The sequence below is a fragment of the Thrips palmi genome, unplaced genomic scaffold (assembly GCF_012932325.1).
Source record: "Thrips palmi isolate BJ-2018 unplaced genomic scaffold, TpBJ-2018v1 HiC_scaffold_18, whole genome shotgun sequence".
In the NCBI taxonomy this organism is placed as follows: Eukaryota; Metazoa; Arthropoda; class Insecta; order Thysanoptera; family Thripidae; genus Thrips; species Thrips palmi.
Genome location: NW_023144627.1, coordinates 272,704 through 294,379, shown reverse-complemented (window position 1 = coordinate 294,379; position 21,676 = coordinate 272,704). Strand labels below are relative to the sequence as shown.

The 21,676-nt window shown below is 46.0% G+C and overlaps 2 protein-coding genes across 2 annotated transcripts in view; both read left to right on the top strand.

The window, feature by feature from the left end:
* LOC117645446 overlaps positions 1-21,676 on the top strand; it is a 175,436-nt gene that overhangs the window by 141,187 nt on the left and 12,573 nt on the right. The gene's annotated exons all lie outside the window — the stretch shown is intronic.
* On the top strand, positions 1,904-20,399 carry LOC117645268 (zinc finger protein 26-like). Its single transcript, XM_034385335.1, has 3 exons — positions 1,904-2,043; positions 18,276-18,339; positions 18,410-20,399. Exons 2-3 carry the CDS (start codon positions 18,310-18,312, stop codon positions 19,961-19,963), a joined length of 1,584 nt encoding a protein of 527 aa, XP_034241226.1. The 5' UTR covers positions 1,904-2,043; positions 18,276-18,309; the 3' UTR covers positions 19,964-20,399.

Below are 21,676 nucleotides of genomic sequence, written 5' to 3'. Positions count from 1 at the left end.
TTATTGTGCCGGGCCCCACGTGGCAAGGAAATGTACGGTCGAGAAACATACACTTTTCTGTTCCAAGTGCAACACCACGGGCCACGTGTCGGACGTCTGCTACGGAGGGGCCAAGAAGAAGTCCAAGACCAGCAACCCCAAGTCCTGCACCTGCTCCTGCAGCGCGGCGCGCCAGCCGAGCGACCCGGAGGACGACGAGAAGCCCCAGACGAAGCCCCAGAAGAAGGTCCAGGAGAAGGCCGAGGCCTCCAACTACGTCAGCGACGCCCCGCACTCCGTCGAGACCGTCTTGTGGGACTCCTTGTCGTCGTCGTTCTGCCCGCCGCGCTCCGGGTACGATTGGGAAGGTTTGTTTTGACTTTGCCCTGCTCAGGCCCTACAGCAGCGCGTCGGCGACGAGTCGGCCGCTCAACCCGCAACCGCCATCTCCAGCTCCTACTGCACGCCGTCGACGACGAGTCGGCGCGCCTCCGCAGCAGGACTCCGGCGACGAACCAGCACCCATTCCGCGAGGACGTCCAGCAGTGCAGCAGCTCCGGGTCGGCGACGAGTCGACGGTGCAGCAGCTCCAGGTTGGTCTCCAGGTCGGCGACGAGTCGACCCCTCCTCACTACGCCGACGACGAGTCGACGTCAGCTCACCTTGCCTACGACGAGCTGCCCGGCCAGGACGTCAGCTACACGTCCCCTCCGAGGACACCGACGTCACCTTCGAGGCCGGGCCCTTCGCTTCACTTCCTTTCACCCCCCCCCCCCAGGTACAGATGTCCCATTCTGTGTTTATTTTTTTCCTGTACCTTTTTAAATAAAAAATTTTTTGGTCAGTTTTTCCCTACACTGTCATAGGTTTCTGTTATACTCTCTCTTAGTGCCATTATGTGTTGTCTTCTCAATAAATTTTACGGTATTCTTCCACCTACCACTCTGCACGTATATTTTCTTGCGTACTGTTTGTACTGTACCTGTTGTAGAGTTCCGTACTGTTTTTTCCTTTGTACTATTCGTTAAGTTTGATTACGTATGCTGTGCTACGAATTTTGTTATTTCAGATTTGTTGTTTTCCCTTCACCTGTACAGTGCTTGTTACGTTTCTTTTTCTAAAAAGTATGTATCTGTAACTCTTTAAAAAGGGGAGGAGTGTTATATACTCGTTCATATTTCCCGCCCTGTATTCGGCGCTGCCGTCTGCGCGCGCGCATGTGTAGTGTGTCGCCCTCTAGCGGAGGTTTGTGTAACTTGAACTTGTCAACTGTCCGTTCCGTCTTGTCCGAGTCAGTCCGAAATACACTGCCAAGCTGTCCACTCCTGCCTGTTCATTTCCAACTTCTACGTACACATCATAGCCAAAAATTACGAAAGCGGCGGGGTCAACGGTCGCCTCCCGGCTGTGGCCGCACCGCTACGGAATGTGTCGCCTGTGACCGCCAACGCCCTGCGGTGCGGCAACCCAACGCGCAGCGCTGACTGGTGGGCGGCGTCGTCCGGCGCTAGCCACGTCATTGCCGCCGCTCCTGCCCTCCACATCCGCTCTCTATGGCGGGAAAAGATGTTGCGTTGTGGCGTGGCGGGAGAGAGAGGAGAGGGAGGAGGGAGGGAGGGGGGGGGGCGCTCAGCTGTTCCGAGCCGGCATGACGCATCGGTCGATGCGGAGGAAGGGAACGGCCCGCTGACCTTGAGCTGGGCTGTGCCAGCTGATTCCGAGCGTCGAGTCCCTCTCTCTCTCTCTCTCTCCCCCTCTCTCTCCCCCTCTCTCTTACTCTCTCTCTCTCTCTCTCTCTCGCACTCGCGGGGCGTCCTGAGTGGGTACGAGAGAGACAGACGAGGGCCCGCGTTTGGAAGGCCCGCCTGCTCGGGCCCGCAGCCGGCCGGCGCCGGCGGCTGCCGAGTGGAGTAGTTGTGTGCCGAGGCCCATGCGGCGTGGACGTAGCGAGCGACGCGCGCGCTTCTCTGCGCGCTCTGTGAAGTTCCAAACGGATTTCTTCGCCGGCGACGCGTTGGATATTCGTCTCTGATTTCAAGAATCCACTAAAGCCATCTACTGCAGGTAAGGGATCACCCTTCAAGTAAGTTTGGTAACGCTGTTTCGGACAGAATTTCGTAAACAAACATCGTGAGTTGTTTTTGGGCACACTGAGTCTCACTCCATATCAGCGTATAGGACGCCTACGTTGGGGTAAAAATTCGTGAAGTGGGCACGCTCCAAAACGCGACTGCGGCGGATGCGGTCGGCACTTACATGGATGATTGTTTCTTATTCAAAAGTGACATATACTTTGGGCCTTACATCAGCCGGTTTCCGAGATAGGGGCAAACATCGACTTTGGTTGAGAACTCCGGATTTGCGCATAAATTCGGTCGTAGTTTCAAAATTAATGCATAAGTTTCCAAACTCCACGGAGATAATTTGCGGCGTTGAACTCAGGGCAAAATTCTGCATAAAATGCAATTTTACGAAAACGTACGAATCATAATACGTACTTTATCTTTTTTAAAGAACTACTTCCGAAATTTTCAATAGTGTACTGACATGTTGGTTTCGCACATAATTTTACAAAGGAAATTAGCCATACGTAAAAATTACTAAGTATTATTGTTGCTTTAACGACCTCTTGGTACCTGAATGCCTAAAGTTGTAACCTTTCTTTTGAAAAGCAAAGTGTGCGTCAAAATAACGTACCAATGTTCGGTTTCTGTTCGAAGCTTTCTTTTACTTCACACAGTTTCAAATTGGTAAAAAAAAAATGAAATGTCCAACTCGACGCCTCCTAATAGAAAAATCCTAACTGTCAGTGCTGATCCAAGACAATCCTAACTGTTAGCGCAGATTGTACGACGTAAAACGCTATTTCTTGTAAAATTCTGTGACGCCAACATGCTGCTTCAAATTTCTTGGCAATGGACTTGGAAGCGGAAGAAGGGAATAACTTGACTTATCCCCAAATTGAGTTTTTATTTTATTATTGTGCCTTAGAATGGTTTACATCATTACACCAAATTATTTGACTGAATTCCAAGCAGTTTAGGAGAAAATCTACATGGAAAAAGGGTATAACTCAACCCTACCCCTTTTACAGTCTAAATTTCATTGGAAAATGGAGATAACTCAACCTTAGTCTACATGAGTCCGTTTGACAAATTGGCAAAAGGATATAACTCAACTTGTGTTTTCATGGATCTAGTGTAAAAAGAATCAACTCAACTTAACCCCCCCTTAATTTTAAATTTCAATTTGGAAAAAGTCCAAAAGTCCAAAAAATACACCAGAATAACATACACTTTATGCAGACTATTGTTCCACTTGACTTGTCTCCAAATTCCTCTTTGTTTAGGAAATATAAGGTGAGCTGACTCTGTTTTCCATTTCAACGGAAAGTGATAAGTCGCAGAAATCCTCTACGGAGTGACCTTACACTTTTGATTTTTTTTCCAAAATTTTACTAATGCTTTTTGAAATTACTAACATCTGCAACATTCATTTGTTTTAGTTTTCCCTAGTTTTTTGTTTCTCCTGAAAAATGGCCAAAATTGAGTTATCCCCTTCTTCCGCTTCCTGGATCAAGTATAAACCTTGCATCAACACGTGGAAGCTGTCTTTCAGTGATATCATGATTCGCTGCTTTGGACTGAAGGGAGCTAATGAGCGGTTTTAGCCTCCTCTGAAACCTCTGAGCAGTTAGGATTGTCTTGGATCAGAACTGACAGTTAGGATCATTCTATTAGGAGGCGTCGAACTTTGGTCTTTTTTGCTCATTTTTATAACGGTTACGATAAAATCGGCGCTCTGAAAATGGTGATTGAGTGCCATGTGTGCTTAAAGACAAGATGTGCACCCACTTGCTTTTGTGGAGTATAGAGTAGTGAGCCCGCGTCGTTTGTCCCGGAGTCGGGAGTCCCTGCGGACAAACGACGCGCGACGGTAGCGGCTTAAGCCGCCGTAATCCCTACCTGAAAAGGGTCAGCGCCGGGCGGCCGGCCGGCCGACGGGGCCTGGCCGGGGCCAAGGTGGTGGGGATGACTCAGGGACAAACGACGCGGGCTCACTTACTCTATACTCTACATTCTCTTCACTTCCCAGCACTGAATCCTCTTTTTGTCCGCCGGTCGGAAGGAGCTGTGGACAATCATGGAGGGGGCTCGAGCCAGGGCCAGGCCCCGCCGTCTGGTGCCTGCCTGGAGCTGACCCTGTCCAGCTGGGGATTACAGCGGCCTAATACCGCCAGCCCGCCTCATTTAATCCAGGAAGCGGAAGAAGGGGATAACTCAATTTTGGCCATTTTTCAGGAGAAACAAAAACCTGTTAGCAGGGAAAAGTAAAACAAAACAAATGAATGTTGCAAATGTTATTAATTTCAAAAAGCATTAGTAAAATTTTGGAAAAAAAAATCAAAAGTGTAAGGTCACTCCGTAGAGGATTTCTGCGACTTATCACTTTCCGTTGAAATGGAAAACAGAGTCAGCTCACCTTATATTTCCTAAACAAAGAGGAATTTGGAGACAAGTCAAGTGGAACAATAGTCTGCATAAAGTGTATGTTCCAAATCGAAATTTAAAATTAAGGGGGGGTTAAGTTGAGTTGATTCTTTTTACACTAGATTCATAAAAACACAAGTTGAGTTATATCCTTTTGGCAATTTGTCAAACGGACTCATGTAGACTAAGGTTGAGTTATCTCCATTTTCCAATGAAATTTAGACTGTAAAAGGGGTTAAGTTGAGTTAAACCCTTTTTCCATGTGGATTTTCTCCTAAACTGCTTGGAATTCAGTCAAATAATTTGGTGTAATGATGTAAACCATTCTAAGGCACAATAATAAAATAAAAACTCAATTTGGTGATAAGTCAAGTTATTCCCTTCTTCCGCTTCCTGGATCATTTTTAACTTGAGAGAGTTTAAGGGGGGACCCTGGTGAAACTTTCAAGTAGGCTTCAAAATAATCCCAGAAAGTTGAAACTTTGCTTTATTATGAGGTTCATTATGGTGAGTTCCCAAAACAAAATTCAACCCAAAATGTTGAACGATCTCTGAGAAAAGTGGCTTTTTAGTGTTTTTTGGAGTGTTGGGGAAAAATCTTCCTGCGTCTTTCATTGGGACGGAAAGTCTTGAAAATTTTTTTGGGTTATCCTAAAGATGTATAGAAGAGATTTTAGTGACGGAATTTTCAAATTCAACTTCTGTCCTGAAATATGAGTTTTCAAATTTCAACATTAATAAAAAAGTGATTTTTTTCCCTTTTTTCAAACTTTTAGGTGTGTTTAAAAAAAAGTAGGGCTGATATCAAGATTCCGTCACTAAAATTTGTCAACAAGTCATCAATGAATAGAGTCCATGCAAGACGACTCATGTAGGTGTCAACCAGGAACGCAGGAAGTCTTTCTACGACAAATTTTTTTGTCGACTGAGCAAAGCTGTGAAGTTGAGCGTAGAAGCCAACGACAACTGATCTCAATGTTATTTCCTTCCAAATGATAAAGAAACTACCCACTTAGCTTAAAGGTTGAACACCTGTTGAATTTGAAACCTTCTATGCACATTTTTATCTATGAACTTTGAAAATTCTACTTTTTGGAATTTTGGCGATTTTTTCACCAGGGTCCCCCCTTAAAAGGAAGCAACTTGCGTTCAGGTTTTGAACAATCATTTGGACGGAAAGAGTGACTGTCTTAAAACCAAGCTCACTGATTTAAAAATAAAAATAACCGTAAAGTTCGAAGTTTTGACCGGTTTACGAGAATTTTTGTTCAAGAAATTGCTTCAGAACGAACCTCTTTGGCCGGCACATCATGGAATAATTTTTAGCTCCGTGATATTGATGGTGTCTGCGGAGGACGACGTTGGAGTTAGGAGCGGGACCGATTTTGCAAAAGTGCCTTAAAGCCTCAAAACATGGCCCTCGGGGTGGGATGGGAGAGAGCCGAGCCTGGCCGGGGCCGGGGGGCCAGCACTGGGCAGTGGGCCGGAAGACTGGTGAAGGCAGTCAAAATCCCGGGCGTGTTGAGCTCCAGAGTCAACAGGACTCAAAACAAACGTTGGCCCCACCAAAGGATTGATCTCCGGACGAGGAACCAATTAGTGGGGTCACATGCTCGCTTCGAATCTGATCCTGTTACGCGTCTCTGGAGCATTCTGGTCGTCGACCAGGACCGGGACGCGCAGTGTTCCTGGAAGTGGCGATATAACGCCACCAGGAAAGAGCTGGGCTGGGCCTTTCCGCCGTCGGCGGTTCGCCGCCGCCGTCGGTTCGCGACGTCACGAGGCTGGGTGCTGCAGTCGCCACGGCGCCCGCGTTTTTGGTCGTGCCACTCGACCGGCAAGGCGGATTAGGGATTAAGGTTTTTTTTTCTTAGTGGGCAGGCTGCACGATGTAGGCTAACGAACCACAGAGGAAATTCCTGGCATAAGGTAAAAAATCATTTGTGGGTCACATTTTTGAAAATTCCAAATTAAGGCCTTTAATTCTGACCTGGTGACAAAAGTGCATAAGCGGCCTTAACTATGGTCCTTGGACTAAGATTTGCAGCATAGTAGCCCCGTCTATCATCCTTATTGGCTGAGCGATAGCGAAGCCTGTTACTCCAGTGCGGTTGAAAAGTTTTTTCTGTCTGTCTGTGTGTCTGTCTGTGTGTGTACACTACTCCTCCTGAACGGCTCGGCCGATCTGGCTGAGATTTTGCAGGCTTATTAGGTATGTTCTTGGCTCAGCACACGCGAAATTTCACTATCCTAGCTCAACTGCACTGTGGGAAAAAATCACAGTAAATCCTGTAGTTATTAGTACAGCTGTCACTGTAGTTCAGAGTACAGGATTTACTGTACTTTTTTAACAGGATCTACTGTACTTTGTACGGGATTTACTGTACCACAGGAGTGGAGTACGGAATATCCTGTACCAGGTACAGTAGATACTGTAGCCAGGCACGGTAAATCCTGTGTTCTGAACTACAGTAAATCCCGGCAAAAAAATTAACGGGATTCACTGTGGTTTTTTCGCACAGTGTGGTTCAGTTTTTATAGCCGAAAAACACCTAAAAACGGCGAAAAATCGAGTTCTCTGCAGACAGATCACTTTTGCCTTGAAAAAAGGGGGGTAGCCCCCCAGCCCCAACAACACTCTCATTCCAGGAACGTGACCTCACGTTGAAACGAACGTGACAAACTGTCACGTTCGTTTGAGCATTGTGTCACATTCGTTTGGGTGTGAATTGGCCGAAAATCAGCTCGTTCACATTCAAACGAACGTGACACTTTGTCACGTTTGTTTCAACGTGATGTCACGTTCCTGGAATGAGAGTGAAGTTAAAAAGTTATAAGGGTCAAGAACGTGTTATCTGTAGATGAAACAACTCTACCTGGAATGAAGGGGGGTCTGGGCGCCGCCCCCCAGCATGCAACAAGTAAGAAGTAACCGACGATGGGGAAGCCAATGCCTGCCGAAGGCAGGCTAGCGCCGCAGGCGCAGGCCAAGGTAGGGACGCCAGGCGCGGATGGAAGGAACAGGCCGCGAGACATCGCGAAGCCTGTTACGATAAGACGCGGTCTGACGTAAACCTACCTTGTAGGTACTTTCAACATTTTGTCAAGTTTCATGTCGTTTGATGAGTTTTTGAGGCTGCTGATGACGAAAGTAGAACCCATTCTGACCTCCGACCGAAAGTTAAGTCCCATTGGTGTAGGTAGATGCTGATGACCAAATGCTATTTTTGAGGGGATCACGCCCATTTATTTCTACGGTCGACCTAGGAAGGCAGCCTGCCGAAGGCAAGTTAGCGCCGCAGGCCAAGGTAGGTGTATACGCCAGGCGTGGATTGTCGAAACTGGCGCAGCATCGCGAAGCCTGTTACGACAAGACACGGTCTGGCGTACACCTACCTTGTTTACTAAGCTGTGGCTGTTTTTGGCTGAGCGATAGCGAAGCCTGTTACTCCAGTGCGGTTGAAAAGTTTTGTCTGTCTGTCTGTGTCTGTCTGTCTGTGTCTGTCTGTCTGTGTGTGTACACTACTCCTCCTGAACGGCTCGGCCGATCTGGCTGAGATTTTGCAGGCTTATTAGGTATATTCTTGGCTTGGCACATGCGAAATTTCACGGTCCTACCTCACGTGGTTCAGTTTTTATAGCCGAAAAACACCTAAAAAACGGCGAAAAATCGAGTTTCCTGCAGGCAGACCACTTCTGTCTTGAAGAAAGAAGGGTCTGGGGGGAATAGCCCCCCAGCTTCGACATGTTGAAAAGTTACAAGGGTCAAGATCGTGTCATCTGCAGATGAAGCAACTTTATCTTGAATGAAGGGGGGGTCCAGCATGCATTAACCGACGATGGACAAGTCATTGCCTGCCTAAGGCAGGCTAGCGCCGCAGGCCAAGGTAGGTAACGCCAGGCGCGGATTGGAGGAACAGGCCGCGAGACATCGCGAAGCCTGTTACGACAAGACACGGTCTGGCGTAAACCTACCTTGTACAAATAGTCTGTTTGGGCCCAAAATTGATTTTTGGAACCAGTTGTGCGTCAGCATTGTAGGAAGCCCAAATTTGGATATGATTTGCTTAAATACGAGAGAAATTTACTTTTGAGTTTATTTTTCGGAATCGTGAAAACTGCAGGATCTGTTGCACAATGTATCAATTGTGGGCCATTTCGTCGTTTTGCTTGCAAATTGACCACCTTTGCAAGATATTTTCTTATTTTCATGAATGAAAGGTCCCTGGTTCTCAATAAACCAAGCAGACACGTTTTTCACTCAAAGAGGAAAAATACATAAACAGGCTAATTTCACTGTGAGACAGATGTGAGTTAAACGTCCTGGATTAGAGACGAAACTTTTATAGCGCATATTGTAGGGCCGCCGGTGTGGTAGACAATCCAACACCACACCCTGTCATCATGAGGTATTGCTACAGTTTATTATCTATTGTCAGAAAATTTAGTCTGTAGGGATTGATTTGACTCGTTATAACCAGGTTATAACAGGGCCGGACTGGCCTCGGGTGCCTAGCCTGCAGTTGGAGAGCGGCCCCCTTCCGGGCGCTATGTAAGCCCCGCCATGCACCCCCCCCCCTCCCCAACGAAAAAGCCTTATGGCATGGCACATGGCAGACTGGAAAGCTAGCGTTGTCATTCGGGGCTGTACCCTAAGCTTAACATAAACTTCGTATAGTAGTACTAAATGTGACAGCAGAAAAATAGTATTTTTTTCAGTCATTGAGAAGAGCAGAATAACAGGAAAAGTAGCGATATACATCGGCAACTTTGGCCCGTCCCGTACATTGACAAGTGTGTGAATTTCACCTTTGTTTAACCCTGACGGGTTTGAACCTGAGTCTGGGGTCAAAATAGATGTTATTTTCGTCATCAGCGCCCTCAAAAACATAAGAAACAATGCAAAAACTCGAACAAAAAGAATGTTCAAAATACACCCCACTGGGATTTGAACCCGGGTCCAAACTTCTCCGATTCGCTTGAAACTGGCACCGTTGGTTTTGTCTCGTCGCCCCGATTCCAAAAATACCCCTACATGCCCTGCTAGCTGTATCCGTTGCCGAAATCCTCCTCGACCCCATGTAGACCATGATGCACCTGCAGCAGCGCCCCCGGGGCTCGGATCGGATTTGCTGCCACCGGGCGGTTCTTAGGGTCACCCAAGGAGGCTGCATACCAAATTTGGTCAAGATCGGACCACGGGAAGTCCTCGGACGAACGGACGCACAGCAGGGATCATACTATATGCCCGTCCCTCCGTCATTTTTTTACATAAATAACAGGAAAAGTAGCGATATACATCGGCAACTTTGGCCCGTCCCGTACATTAACAATTGCATTAACAATGCAGAAACTCGAATGAAAAGAAAGTTTAAAATATACCCCACTGGGATTTGAATCCGGGTCCGAACTTCTCCGATTCGTTCGAAAGTGGCACCATTGGTTTTTTCTCGTCGCACCGATTCCAAAAATACCCCTACATGCCCTGCTAGCTGCATCCGTTGCCGAGATCCTCCTCGACCCCATGTAGACCATGATGCACCTGCAGCAGCGCCCCCGGGGCTCGGATCGGATTTGCTGCCACCGGGCGGTTCTAAGGGTCACCCAAGGAGGCTGCATACCAAATTTGGTCAAGATCGGACCGCGGGAAGTCCTCGGACGAACGAACGGACGAACGGACGAACGAACGGACGCACAGCATGCATCATACTATATGCCCGTCCCCCATTTTTTTACAAAAAATAAACGGGACGGGCCAAAAATAAACGGGACGGGCCAAAAACTACCGTAAAATTCGTCCGAAATAATGGGTCGCTACTTTGCCATCACCCGCGCACCATGGCATCGAATGATTTCGGCTGTAAGGGAAGGTGGGGTACAGTGGGACACCGGGTACATTGGGACACCTTCAATATTTCCAACTTCTGGGTATGTCAGGTTCTCCGGAAAATTGACCATGATAGAGCGTTATTTGGTTTACTGTTTCCACAACTCGGGGACAGAACTGGGCGCTTTCTGAATGAGAGACGTGGGTTGGAAGTTCGATTCCACGTAAAACGGTGAAATAGTAGCACGATTTTTGAATTTTGTTTTCTTTTTAGCGTCTGAAATGCACGTCGGATGATCGTGCCGAGGTTAGGAATGTGTTCCCTGGTGCAATGGGCGTCAAAAAGGGTCATCGCGCGCAGCTTGGTCTTGAGGTCAAGGGCCACAGACCGAGTTGACGTTTTAAAATGACCCAGTTCACATTGGGACAGGGTGAGGGTACTGGGCCATGTGGATAGCAAAAATACACGAATTGTACATATATTGTCTTGTCTCGTCCAAACAAATAAAAGTTATCTTATGCATGTGGTCTCTAAAGTCATTACTTCAGGGTTTTCTCGAGTAGACAGGTCGAAAAAACACGAAAAATGGTACTATTCCATTAAAAGCAGCGTATCTTCCGAACGCTTGGCACCAGAGATCCGAGTCTGCGCTCATTGTATTCAGCATAACTTTTTCTACAACTTGGCGGTCCGAAAACATAAATGCACGACTTAGATCCAGATTTTTTCATTGCTGTCCCAATGTGCCCCGGATCTGTCCCAATGTGCCCCGGTACTGTCCACATTGGGACAAGTGCAGGCAGACTCTGCGGAAAATATCTCTCCTGCCTAAAAACGTGTCGAATTAAGTTTGAATGCTTGAGGATATGATAGGCTAGATGTCAATGCACAATTTAGGCCTGCCCCGACCATTACAGCTCGAAAAACCTCTGACGTAGAGCGCCAAGAAAAAATCCGTCCCAATGAGCCCCACCTTCCCTTACTATGGTAAATTTACGTTCCCTGGCCTATTATGATCCTAAATCAGCAAGGGCGGCCCGTTTTATCTCGTAATAGCTTCACTGAAAATCTATCGGCGTGACTTCTTGCCGCTGCAGGGGCGTGAATAAAGTGTCACGCCAAAAAAAGGCATGACAGAAAAGTCACGCCACAAATCGGCGTGACTCAAAAATTAACGCTAATTTTTGATGTGAATTTCTTGTCATGCCGCCTTTTGGCATGACTTTTCTCATAAAACGCGTTGTCATTCACGCCAAATGAGGGCCTGACTCACATGTCACGCCGGTTTCCGGCGTGAATTTTGTGTCACGCCAATTTTTGGCGTGACTTCATGTCACCCCTGATGAAAATGAAGGATAACGTTTGGAGCCTGGAAGCTTGAACGAAGCGTGAGCTAAGCATAAACGAAGAGGTAGTGCTCCGCTTACGCTCCAATCTCTTCGTTTATGCTTCCTTCCTGGCAGGGGAAGCCTAAACGGAGGTGGTTCCTCCTTCGTTTACGCTCCGTGCCTGACCGCTTCGTTTCCTCTTCGATACCACTCCGTTCATGCTTCCCTCCTGTCACGGCAAGCTTAAACGAAGGTGGCGTTTTCTTCGTTTCCGCTCCGAGGCTGACATCTTCACTTACGCTCCGATACCACTCCGTTCATGCTTCCTTTCGACCAGGGAAGCTTAAACGAAGGGAGCGCTCTCCTTCGTTTACGCTTCGTGGGCTGACCTCTTCGTCAACTCTCCAATACCTCCTCGTTTACGCTTCCGGCGACACTTAGAGAAAATTGCAATGAGTTGGCTCTGAGGCTGAACCATGTTGCAGCCGTACCCCCTCCAGTGACCCCAGCCGGGGGTGGGCCCGGAGAACACTCTCGCTCAGATAGTCAGGTGCTGTGTAAGGCATGCTCCCCAGACATCCTCCGTGGCGCAGTTGGCAGCGTCTTCAGCTTTGAGGTGCACCGAGGCGGCGTCGTGGGTTCAAAACTTCTACAAGCATCACTTTCGGCGCTTTCCGCGCGTGGATGAGTCAAACGAGGCACCAGGCTTGGAGAATCATCAGGAGGTAGCCTCGCCGGTCTGTTCCCTTTTACCCATTCACTGGTATTTTGACGAAGGGGCGTAAGTCCACTGAACCAAATTTTTCAGGACGGACAAAAAACATACTGTTTTTAGCTTCTCAGATCTATAAATTCCCACATAACACTCAAATTTTTGTGACAATTTCTTTGAGAAAGTGTGCATCTTTTGGTAAAAATCTCATGTGTGTAACTCTTCTGTAACTCCTGCAATGTTAGAAACACCTTTCAAAATGAGGTGTCATTTTTGACAAAGAGGCGTAAGTCCAGGTGGTGTTTTGACAAAGAGGCGTAAGTCCATGTGGTTTTTTGACAAAGAGGCGTAAGTCCAGGTGGTTTTTTGACAAAGAGGCGTAAGTCCAGGTGGGTTTTTGACAAAGAGGCGTAAGTCCATTGGCCATTCTGACAAAGAGGCGTAAGTCCATAGGCCATTCTGACAAACAGGCTTAAGTCCATAGGCCATTCTGACAAACAGGCGTAAGTCCACAGACTATCCCGATAAACTAGTTTTGATTTATAATTGACCACTTACGAATGTCCACAAGCTAATGTGGTGAAAATGGCGAATGTCCACTCATGAGGTCACTGAGTGGTTTGCAATTTGTCAACACTGTTCCAATCAAATAATAATGACTAACGGCTCCTCTCATCTCAATCCCATCAGGCTACCAATACATATCTCAAAACGGACTCTTAAATATTTGCAAGGGGCATCAGATCTAAAAGACCGCACCAGAGTGCGATGACGATGGTGAATGGGGCATTTTGTCTTCTTAGGCAGCACTTGGCCTTAAAGTCATGGGCCCAACACAGAGTGTGCTACATGGAGGTTATCAGCATGGATAAGTCCAAGTTCTCCCCAGCTGCAGAAAATTAATGCGCCAATCACCATCTTCATCGGACTCCGGTGAGAAAGAATGCTGCTCTTTTAAATCTGATGACCCTCGCAAAGATGTAAGAGTCCATTCTGAAATACGTATTGTAAGCCTGATGCGACTGAGATGAGAGGAAGCGTTACACTACAAACCTTACTGTCTACTAACGTAAGTACACACTTACAAATGCATGCTTGCAAGTCCACACTTACAAACGCATGCTTCACGCATGGACACTCTCATACCAGGAACGTGACATCACGTTGAAACGAACGTGACAAAGTGTCACGTTCGTTCGAGCATTGTGTCACGTTCGTTTGAATGTGAAAGAGCTCATTTTCGGCCAATTCACTCCCAAACGAATGTGACACAATGCTCAAACGAACGTGACAGATTGTCACGTTCGTTTCTACGTGATGTCACGTTCCTGGAATGAGAGTGGAGTTATACGGCGGCAAGGATGCGTTTGTTGGTGTGTACTTGCAGGCATGCATCTGTAAGTATGTATTTGGCCAAGCATGCGTTTGTAAATGTGTACTTGGAAGCACGCATTTTTAAGTGTGTACTTAGTAGACAGTAAGGTTTGCACTGTAGTCATTATTATTTGATTGGAACAGTGTTCACAAGTTGCAAACCACTCAGTGACCTCATGAGTGGTTGGTTGATTGGGATGGTCTGTGGAATCACGCCTGTTCGCCAGAAAGGTCAATGGACTTACGCCTGATTGTCAGAATGCTCTATGGACTTACGCCTGTTTGTCAGAATGTTCTATGGACTTACGCCTGTTTGTCTGAATGACCCATGGACTTCCGCCTGTTTGTCAGAATTGCCTATGGACTTACGCCTGTTTGTCAGAATGGCCTATGGACTTAAGCCTGTTTGTCAGAATGGCCTATGGACTTACGCCTCTTTGTCAGAATGGCCAATGGACTTACGTCTCTTTGTCAAAAACCCACCTGGACTTACGCCTCTTTGTCAAAAAACCACCTGGACTTACGCCTCTTTGTCAAAAAACCACATGGACTTACGCCTCTTTGTCAGAAAACGGGTGGACTTACGCCCCTTTGTCAAAAATGGAATGGACTTACGCCCTTTGGACACCTTCTGTATCTTCTGAACTAATTGAGATATTTTCATTTTTCAAAAACCAGTAGGCTTGTTATTTAATTTTAAATTATTTTCTGGAAAAAAGTGGATTTTGCCAATTTGTGGACTTACGCCCCTTTGTCAAAAAACCAGTGCATTGCCACTCCGGTTATGCTTCGTTCAAGCTTCGTTTATGCTCCGATGGTCTCGAAGCCTTATGCTTCGTTCAAGCTTCGTTTATGCTCCGATGGTCTCGAAGCCTTATCCTTCGTTTAAGCTCCGCCGAAACAAGCGTTTACTTTCGTCCTTCGTTTATGCTTCGTTTTACCTCCCCGTTCATCCTTCGTTTACGCTCCGTTTTCATCAGGGACGCCAAAATTTAGCCATGTGTCCGACCATAACGTTTTCAGTGTTCACAGTGGCAATTTGAAAAACACACGATTTTTCGCCTCGTTGGATGGGCGCCATTTTCACGACTTTTTGAAGGGCCTTCCTTTGAAGCCTGATAGGAGCCGTTACAGTCGTCGCTCGGACATGCACGCAATTTAGTAAGGTAAAGGAAGGTTGGAGGAAGGTCTACCGCGAAATTCAAATCGATTTAATCTCCGTCGGGTCTGCGGTGACCCGTCGAAAAAAATGACCCACAATTGATTCGTGACCCACAATTGATTTTTGGCCCGCCCTTCTATTCAAAAAATAGGGGGAGGGCCTATGCATTTGCCTTTGTGTCTGTGTGTTGTTGTTGTTGTTGTTGTTGTTGTTGTTGTTGTTGGCGTCTGTGTACAAGGAAGGAGTTGAGCTAGAGTAACCAGATTTGGAGGGTACTTCAGGAGTACCGTCCAAACAAATAATCCGGTGGTGCAAATCCCGTCCGGGTCGCACAAGGGCTGCTGCAGGTGCATCATGGTTTACATGAGCGGGAGGGGGATTTCCGCCATTATTGGTGCTAGCAGGGCACATAGGGGTATTTTTGGAATCGGGGCGACGAGACAAGATGAATGGACCTGGTCCCGACCCCATCGGCCGCTTTAACAAGTTCGCCAGATCAGGATCTTCAAAAAAGGGGGTCGACCGACTAAAAAAATTTATTGCAGATTTCGATTGGTCCCAGCAAGACCTTTTCAACGAGGGGTCGGAAAGGGGGTCCAGGAGCCCGACTTCGTCTATAAGTCACATCAGGATCTTGAAAAAAGGGGGTCGACCGACTGAAAATTTTTACTTAAGTTTTGGATAGGTCTTGGCAAGACCTCTTCAACGAGGGGTCGGAAGGGGGGTCCAGGAGCCCGCCTTCATGAGTTATGGGAAAAAGTGCGACGGACTCGTTTTGCGCTCCTGCTGTGCCTCTATTGCAAGGAGTTGCAGTAGCATGGCAAATACGGGTATTTTCGGAATGAGGGCGAAGAGACAAATGAAATGGGCATATTCTTAGGACAGTTGGAGTAAAAAGTGTAAGGACTATTGCATATTGTGAATAGAAGGGCGGGCCTAAGTCACGATGGTACATCGATAACTTTGCTTTACCCGCTCACGGTGTGTGTGATGCGAGCGGGCCGAAGGCCCGGGCCTTCGACTGGCCAAGTTGGGCCTGATGCGAGGGCCGAAGGCCCGAGAAAAGGCCGCCGGCAGGCCAAGCTGGGCCGGCCCCCTGTCGAAGCGAGTTGCCGGCGCAGCGAAGCGGAGCTGGCAACTCGGTTCGACGGAAGGGCGGGCCCTAGCTTGTTTACCCTACATGCAGGCTGGATGTTTTGTTTATGTACAATTTTGTCAGTGATGTTGCATGGTTTTAAATCAACGTATATAACGTTTTGCATAAAATAGTGCTCAAATTAGCATTTTTTTTTTCATTTTTACCTAGAATACTATGCAAATGCAACATACTCTACAAATCCCAAAGGGTACATTGTATGCTCTACCTGGAGCATCCCTGCAAGCACGCTCTAGCTAGCGTATGCCTGCCAAGTATGCACTTTGCTAGTGCATACATGCCGAGTACACGCTTATTGAAGCATGCATCTAGTGCATAAGGGATAGGGAGTTGTCTGCATCAGGAAGCGTGTACGTGGCATGCATGCACTACTAACACTGGTAGCCAAGGAGTGTGACGTCACGTTCGTTTTCACGTGAAAACAGAGATGTCAGTTTGAGCGTGACAAACGGTGAAAATTTACAGTCAAACGAATGTGACATACCGCACCGCTTTGTCACATTACTTCGGGTGTGACACGCAATCAACTGTCACATTAAAACGAATGTGACACATGGTACCCAAGTACACATGTAGTGTCACATCCAAACGAATGTGACATCCATGTACTGTCACATTCGTTTAACGTGACATGCCCACTTTGTCACGTTCGTTTGAATGTGACACGCCATGATTGTCAAGATAAGGGGTGTCACGTTCGTTTGAATGTGACACGCCATGATTGTCAAGATAAGGGGTGTCACGTTCGTTTGAATGTGGCACGCCATGATTGTCAAGATAAGGGGTGTCACGTTCGTTTTAATGTGACAAAGTGGGCATGTCACATTCAAACGAACGTGACAGTACATGGGTGTCACATTCGTTTAGATGAGACACGACATGTGTTCTTGGGTACCATGTGTCACATTCAATTTAATGTGACAGTTCGACAGCTGATTGCGCGTCACACCCGAAGTACCCTTGCAAAATGGAAAATATATGGGCACTATATGGATAAAATATATGGCCCAACATGTATTGACGTCATATGTGGAAAAGATAATTTAGCAAGATACTTTTCCGATATAAAAAATATGTGGCAAATATATAAATTTCATACATTGCTCTATATGTAGGCAATATATAGTGTGAATTCACCATGGAGTCCGACGACTCAGAGACTTCCTTTACTATTATAAAAGAATGTAAACTTCTCCTTGCGAGGACATCCAATTTTGATCCCACCGTGGTCGCCTAGAAGAACTTTTCGCGCTACGCCCAAAAAAGACGTTTAAAATTTCCGAACTGTTCCAGTTCACTTGTTAAACAGGATTTCTCAAAATTTCTTGGAGACTTAAACGCATAGAAAAGAACCTTTGCCCTGCTCAATATATGGCGTCAATATATTTTAAAATATAAAATCATGAGTCTGATTGAGTCATCAAAAGTCTGCCCTCCTCACCCTGCCCCATCCCACGACGGGCACCGTATCAGATATTGAAACATACATTTCGCGAAGATAATATTATATGGGGGAATATATGCACTATATATTAACGGGCATCAAGATATACCCCCATATATAAACCACGTATTGCGCAAGATAATTTGCAATATATTGAGCAAGATACAATTATATTGACAATGCATGAAACATATATGGAGTCATATATTGACACATATTTTCCATATATATTCCTTTTTGCAAGGGTAATGTGAGAAAGTGGTGCGTCATGTCACATTCGTTTGACTGTTAATTTTCACCGTTTGTCACGCTCAAACTAACATCGCCGTTTTCACGTGAAAACAAACGTGACGTCACATTCCTTGGCTACCAGTGAAGTGCATGCTTGGCAGGAATGCGCCAGCTAGAGCGTGCTTGCAGGCATTCTCCAGGTTGAGCGTACAATGTACACTTTTGGATCTGTGGAGTGTGCACAAAATTAGGCAAGTTACACGTTCAAAATTCTATATAGACATTTATTGTGAGCTCATCCTCCTGCAGGCAAGAAAGCACCATAGAGATTTAGGGTATAAGAGTAGAAGGGGGTGCATTAGCACACATCAATGCAGTAGTACCATTAAGTTCGTGGCCTACCTTTTTCAAAATATTCATTTTTGCTGAATATTGGTTTTTAAGAGTTGTCTACCAGACCATTTGCAAAAGGCCCACAAAATGCTCGTCAAAAGCGGAGACGTAACTGGCAAAAAAGAGGATTGAACTCTCCTGGTGTACTCAACATAAATTCATTTTGTTCCGTTTCTAGAATTGAAGCAGTGCCAGTGCTCTTTTGGCCAACGATGGAGGCCGCCACCCATGCGACGGATGAGGTACGTACTTTCCAACTCGGGCTGCCTAGTCCCTCAACGCGGTAGAATAACAATCGCTTTGCTATTCCAGATCGGCTCTGGATCTTCACACGCAACGGCTGTCAGTCAAGAAGAATTATCGAATGCATCTGACCGATGCAGGGCCAAGTCAAAAGGCAAGCTGGAGTGCAAAATTTGCAAGAACAAGTATGCGACTCGCATTACTCTCAGGATTCATATGCGTACCCATTCCGAGAAGCCGTTCGCGTGCACAGTCTGCAGCAAAACGTTCAGTCTAAGGGCTAACCTCAGATATCATCTCGAAACCCATTTCGATTTAGCCGAGACGCCCTTCGAGTGTACAGTATGCAACAAAAAGTTTAGAACATCAAGCTGTCTAAAATCACATACAAATTCTCACACGAAACCTTTTGAGTGCGCACTATGCAGTAAGAAGTTCAGCAGCAAAAGTCATCTCACCAAGCATCTTTGGGTCCATGGAGGGGTGAAGCTCTTCGAGTGCGCAGTTTGTCATAAAGCATTTCGGACCAGTGGTGATGTCACAATTCATCTTCGATCCCACACAGGGGAGAAGCCTTACGAGTGTACGGTTTGCAGCAAGAAGTTTAGTCAGAGCACACATCTGAATACTCATCTTAAAATCCACGCGGGCCAATCCAAACGGGAGTGCAATGTTTGCAAAAAGATGTTTCAACATCGATATCTTAAGAATCACCTTCGGACCCATACAGGAGAAAAGTCGCCCGAGTTCGAGTGCACTTTTTGCAGCAAGAAATTAGGTTCTGCACAGGCTCTGAAGATACATAATCGAATCCACACTGGGGAGAAGCCCTATGTGTGTTCAGTTTGCGACCAAACATTCAGACATTTAGACCCATTCAGGAGTCATCTTCGCAAGCATTCTGATGCCGAGGAGGTAGAGAAAACTTGGGACTGCACAGTTTGTGATAAGAAATTTAAAACAGGAGCAACCCTTAAAGTTCATCTCTTGACCCATCAAGAGCGAGAGAAGACTTTCGAGTGTGCAGTCTGCGGGAAAATGTTTCATAGCAGCGGAAACCTGAGAGCTCATTCCAGGACCCATTCAGAGGTCAAACCCTTCGAGTGTAACGTTTGCAATAAGGGCTTCAGAGATAAAAGAGATCTCACAATTCACCTCGTAACCCATACCACCGAGAAGCCTTTCGAGTGCTCAGTCTGCGCCAAAAAGTTTAGTAGGGCACCTTTGCTCAGATTGCATGTGGTGCAGTGCCATACGGAGAAGAGACCGTATGATTGTTCAGTCTGCAAGAAAACGTTTAAGAGATCAGAGCACCTAAAAATTCATTCCTGGACCCATACAGGAAAGAAGCCTTTTGAATGCAAACTTTGTAATAAGCTCTTCAAGACGAGCACGGAGGTCAAGTCTCATCATATTCGGATCCATTCAGAAGAGAGGCCCTTCTTGTGCACTGTTTGCAAGAGGAGGTTTAGTGCGTCCTTTGAACTCAGAAAACATCTTGGAGTCCATCTTCGAAAATATACAGGGCAGAAGTTTGAGTGCACCGTTTGCAACAAGAAATACAGTTCGGAGAAATATCTCAAGATTCATCTTCAAACTCATACTGGGGAAAAGCCTTTGTAAATATGCTCATTTCATTTTGGTCGATTAGGTTTATAGAGATAAAGAATGATTGACTTTATTAGCGGTCAGTTATCTCAGCAGTGGCTCATTTTACCCTGACTTTGTCCTGTTAAGATATATATGTGTCAGAATGATTAATATTACAATAAATACAAGAAACAGTTCAAAAAGTGGGTTGTGAAGATGGGAGTTCCATTTCATAGATGAGTTCTGGTAACTGTAAATGTGTCTTCACAGAATTTCTTTCCTTCTAATTCTGTATTTCATGTTCTTTTTGTTAAACATTTACGTGACAATATCTTTTTGAATATAATTTGAATGTGAGGCGCCTTAAGTTAAATGAGATTTATATTCTGACGATTGCCGAAGGTTATTTTTTATCTGTTAAAAACTGTATAGCAAAATATCTGGCCAATAAAATTAAAACTAACACTAACTGTCAATTTTCTTTATTTGGATAAGAAAAAGAAAATTAACTGATAGATATTGTTACGGGCGATTTTATAATGTTCAGTGACGGCAGGATCGATATTTACATTTTGCGAAGCATTGTACAAGTTTACCAAGTGGTCCTAAAATATTTGAAGGCAACTTGTGTAGTGGTCTTGAACTACCTCTTTTGCCTTTCCCCGCCTCGTATACATAAACCCCAACCCAACACTCTCATTCCAGGAACGTGACATCACGTTGAAACGAACGTGACAAACTGTCACGTTCGTTTGAGCATTGTGTCACATTCGTTTGGGTGTGAATTGGCCGAAAATCGGCTTGTTCACATTCAAACGAACGTGACACAATGCTCAAACGGACGTGACACTTTGTCACGTTCGTTTCAACGTGATGTCACGTTCCTGGATTGGGAGGGGAAACCAACAGTTTTTCCGAGACGGCGTGACACATCGGGGGCAAGGAGGGAGGGGGTGGCTGTGAGGAGCGGGGACTGGCGCGGCGAGGACGACGAAAACGACGACGACCATGCAGTCCCCTCTGAGCGCTTTGAATGGATGGATAGAGGGGATGAGTGGGATTTGATGGAAAGGTAGAAGCGGTAGCAAGACCGCTTCAAAAATGCCTCATTTTAAGGTTCAATTGTTCTCAAAAAGACTTGCCGACTGTTGTGTATGGAATTTTTTAAGTGTCTTGACACATACAGTAATTACAGCATCTTCGGTAAAACCCTGTTTAGCTCCGGTTGGTATAGTGTCGTTTATTTCAAGTATTAAAAATCCCCAACGGGGTGCTTCGGCTCGCTCAGCTAGTAACATTAATGCACAGATGCAAATTTTCCGTAGTTTCTACCACAAAGCGACCACATCCACGCAGTTTCTTGGACGGTGTGTTCATGTAATGCATCATTCCGTCTATGCGGAATCGACCGTAGGGCACGACGGGGAAGAGACAAAGTCCGTCGAATCGCAATGAAATGTTGTTAAACTTGTACATCCCCTGAACCATACGCACCGCGCAACCACAACAGAAACATGCTAAGTTCACACATTTAATTGCGCCCGGCCATACTATCGTCAACCGAAGTCTCAAGTTACACTTCACAACGCGCCAACCAGGTTTGGGGCCCTCAAAAAAATTTGGGGTTGGCTTTAAAAAAAAATAATTACTCCACGTAAAAGGTTGAAATTTTCACTCATATTGTCTTATGTACAACGAAAATTCAGCTTTGCTACACTCTCAGCACGTTACTGACTTTTTGCTCAT